This window comes from Panicum virgatum, chromosome 2N (assembly GCF_016808335.1).
Source record: "Panicum virgatum strain AP13 chromosome 2N, P.virgatum_v5, whole genome shotgun sequence".
Classification (NCBI taxonomy): Eukaryota; Viridiplantae; Streptophyta; class Magnoliopsida; order Poales; family Poaceae; genus Panicum; species Panicum virgatum.
Window position 1 is genome coordinate 8916965 of NC_053146.1, and position 4117 is coordinate 8921081.

The following is a 4117-nucleotide window of genomic DNA, read 5'->3' on the forward strand; positions in this document are numbered from 1 at the left end:
TGAAGGGGTTCTTGTGCTGCACCCAACATGTCATAGTACGCCTTCGCGGTTGGCTCTGGCTCCTCCTCGCTACGTTCTCCCTCGAAGTGTGCTTCATAAAAGTCATCTAACATATCTCCTACCCCGGCATCAGCATCATGATCTTCATTGCGTTGCCTAACGACCTCGTTTCTCATACGATTGCCTTCACCATGGTAGGTCCACCGGGTACAGTCTCGTAAATCCATAATTGCAAAGATGTTGTGTCATGACTTCCCGTGTCTGTCGACGCGTGTTTCCACATTTGGTGCAGGGACACCAAGTGCATGAGCCTCCTTTAACCTTTGCAAATGCTCGATCCAAGAAAGTCTCGGTCTTCTTAATCCATTCCAAGGTCAACTCCCCCCTTGTTTCCAACCGGAGTACATCCACGCACAGTCGTCCATACTCTATCATATCAACGAGTAATATAATATACAAGAGAATGTTTGCATCTACATGATGTCCAAACATTCTACTAGGTTAAGATAGGTCCTAATCTCACCCAAAGATGCATAGCTTGAGTCGATTTCCATGCTCTACTCTGATCCGGGACAGAATTTCGGCAGCATTTCCCCGCTGTTCTCCAAATACACGTCCCGGAAGAGAGATTGTGTATCCGAAGAACAACGGGAAATGATGCCGATACTCTGTCTCGAATGGGAGTACACCATGGAAACTAACCCCATCTACGCATCCTCGGGCTGTCCAAAAAATGTGGACAATTCAAAATAGATACGGTCGTACATATGCAAAGTTCTGCATAATTCCATCCGTATCTATTTCGAACAGGAGACGCCTAACTAGGTTACGTGATATACGAACATGCGGTACGAAAAGCAGAGTCTTGTATGCCTCACCTTGCTATACGTCCTGCAAACTGAGGTGGGTGGCACAAGTGGTCCGGTGGTGGAATCCGGCGATGGGAACTAGGTGGCGGTGCTCGGTCCTGCAAAAAAAGAATAACATGTGTGAAATTATAATCAATGATTTGTTACTATTGGTCATCTCAATAAAAGCATTAAACTAGTGTTGTATGCCTCAGATATGTTTCGTTTCATTTGATCTTGAACTTGCAGCATAATAAATCATACAAAAGAGGATCATGATATACATGAAACCATGTGACACACCCAGCCCAACCATCATATCAACACAAATGAGAGTTGCTTTGGGTATGGTGTGTCACATGGTTTGATGACAATCATGAGAAGGATGACTACATGACACAATTAATGCAGCCACAAGCACAAGATCATCATATGTTACCCAGTCCAAATCTAGGTAACAATTTATATCATCACGGGCAACGAGATTATGTAATCTACTACGAACATGAGAAGGAGCGACGGCCTTTTGCACGTGCTCACCTAGGGCTCGACGGCGGTCGAGGCGGTTGGCCGTGAAGTAGTGGACGTCGGCGGCGATGGAGCAACACTCCGGTGATGGAGAACTACTCCCGGGGCCACTTCACCCGGCGGCCATGGCAGGGGCCGGGCCGAGCACGGCGGTGGCGGGGATGTGCGGCGGGCCCTGTGCCGCGACAAGCTTAGCGGGCAGGCCCGAGCGCAGGCTGCTGTGGGCGAACGTGGCCGCGGAGCGCGGTGAGCGTGGGCGCGGCAGCCGGCCAGCATGGGCCCGGCTAGCGTGGGCTGTCGGCGTGCCGAGCGTGGGCGGCGGCCCGCTTAGCCGGCGGCCATGGCGACGTGCAGGGTGACGGAGGTGGCGTCGCAACCCCGCCTGTGCGCCGGCGAGCTCGAGGTGGCGTGGCCCTTGGTGCGGTGAGCGGTGGCGAGGGAGGTCCTCGGCGTGGCGAGCGCGGGCGACAGAGTGTCGAGCGCAGGCGCGGGCGTCGGCAACGGCGTGTCGAGCGTGGGCGTCGGCGTCGGTGTCGGCGGGCGAGGCCGTTTGTGCGCGGGCCGAGCGTGGGAGGCGGGGTATTGAGCCCGCGGGCGTGTGGACGCGGCGAGCGTGGCATCGGGGAGCGAGCATGGGCACGGGGGAGCGCGGGCGCGAGCTTGGCTGGCGGCGTTGGCGTGGGCGCAAGCGGGGGTGGTAGTGTGGCGTGGGCGCGAGCGGGAGGTACGTGACGGGGTGCTGTGTGTCTGAGTGTGTGTGGCATGTGTGAGGCTCAAACGGGATAAGGGGCGGGCGCTTTGCCGTGTGCCCCGATCTAGCCCACAGCAAAGCTGCCCCCTTTGCCGTGTGCCCCGCGATCCGGCACACGGCAAAGAAGTGGGCGCGGGGCAGCGGTGGGACTGGCGAGCGCGGGCGGCGCACGTGGCCAGCGGCTTGGCGAGGCGTGGACGCGGCGGCCTGGGAGTGAGGCGTGGACGCGGCGGCGAGCGTCGCCAGCGGCAGCATCAGCCAGCTTTGCCGTGTGCCCCGCGCTATGGCACACGGCAAAGTCCTTTGCCGTGTGCCTGATCATGTGCCACACGGCAAAGACGTTTTTTGTTTTATAATTATATAGAACTGAACCACATCTTATCAAAATAAAATTAATTGAAAACACTTTAGATATCTTGCACATCTGAATCAGCATTTTTTGTTTGATTATTATATTGAAAAAAATCATTATTTTATGCACATATAGCTAAAGTTCAATGTATATCACATGATATTGTTTAATTGCAAAAAAAATTTAAAATTATCAAACAAAACCGAAAAATAGCCAAACTTTGGCATGAAAGATCCTAAGATATTTATTGCATGTACAAAAAGTTTTGAAGTCAACATCCATTTTAACAACACTTTGACTTCCAAACTCAACGGCTTCTTCTCAACTCTATAGATCTTTTCTGGATGTACTTCGATTTATAAGGAGTACAGGTGAAAACTTGTACGAAACCTTTTCAAATTTTTACCATAGCATCCAAGTATGAAATCATAATATCACGACAAATCTTATATTTTTTAGACTACGTTTGTTTTTTTATAGAATTTTAAAACTATTGGGCCACATGTACCAGGGCATGTTTCATGAGCAAGAATTTCGAATTTTCCATCCCTTTTTTGGATATGGTCTCACATGGGATCTCAGGATGTTAATATAATTTTTTTGCTTCATTATTACTCTATGTAAAAGTATTGCAATTCAAACTTCACTTATTCTATGAAATTCATTTCATTGAAATAAAAAAGTTAAATATAGCAAAAGGATCGAGAAAAATACCAAAATCTAATTTAAAGTGCCACATACAATAAGAAGTTACCCATAAAAGTTGCAATGGCGGAATCAAGTTTTTTTAACAAAAAATTGCCGTGTGCCTCATGTTTGCCGTGTGTTACAACTGTGGCACACGACAAACTTTGAATTTTGCCGTGTGTTCATCTTGCGCACGCACGGCGTACGAGCACGTTTGCCGTGTGTGTCTCCTTTGCCGTGTGTCAGGAAGCCAGGCACACGGCAAACATGGGCTTTGCCGTGTGTTGGGTCCTTTGCCGTGTGTTGCCTTTTCGGCACATGGCAAAGGCTATGTTTGCCGTGTGTCCGATATGTGGCACACGGAAAAGCTTCCGGCACACGGCAACCAGCGGGTTTCCGGTAGTGACTGAATCCACTCACCAGCCATGTTAGTATTTATGTTCTATCACCTGCGTAGTAGTTTCTTTAGTGCTCCTAGGAACATCTCTCTCTCCCTCTCTCACTCTCTCTCTAGGAGAAGGGTTAGGTGGGAGCATAAAAGCGCCTTTTAACTCCTTATTAGCTACTTTTAGTTGGGTTGGGCAAGTAAAGGAATAATCAATAGCAACGATTAACTAGATCTATTTGGATCTATCCTAGTTTTTTTAGCACTTTTTGACTATTAGTTGCATGGATCCAAACTGATGGCCCTTAGATAGTGAAACGAACATGGCAACATTTATGCCATTTCGAGTGATTTTGGTGATCGAATGACAACACAACATTTGGACTAATATGATTGTTAAGATGACCATTCTCAGGCTTTTAAGTTCAAGTGATGACAAAGAGAAAGAGAAGATAGGCGTACCAAGGCCCGAAGGGCCGCCCCCACGGGGGTTCCACCAATGCTGTACATATCGGTCAAAGAAATCCAAGTCAAAGAACTCAAGACAGACATACTTCAGTAGCACC

At 49.1% G+C, this 4117-nt stretch overlaps 1 protein-coding gene across 1 annotated transcript; it reads right to left on the reverse strand.

Annotated features, from left to right (window-relative positions):
* Positions 1-1703: 1703 nt before the first annotated feature.
* LOC120662359 (mucin-7-like) lies at positions 1704-2382 on the reverse strand. Its single transcript, XM_039941523.1, has 2 exons — positions 2221-2382; positions 1704-2123 (listed from the first exon to the last, which is right to left on the reverse strand). Exons 1-2 carry the CDS (start codon positions 2380-2382, stop codon positions 1704-1706), a joined length of 582 nt encoding a protein of 193 aa, XP_039797457.1.
* Positions 2383-4117: the final 1735 nt, after the last annotated feature.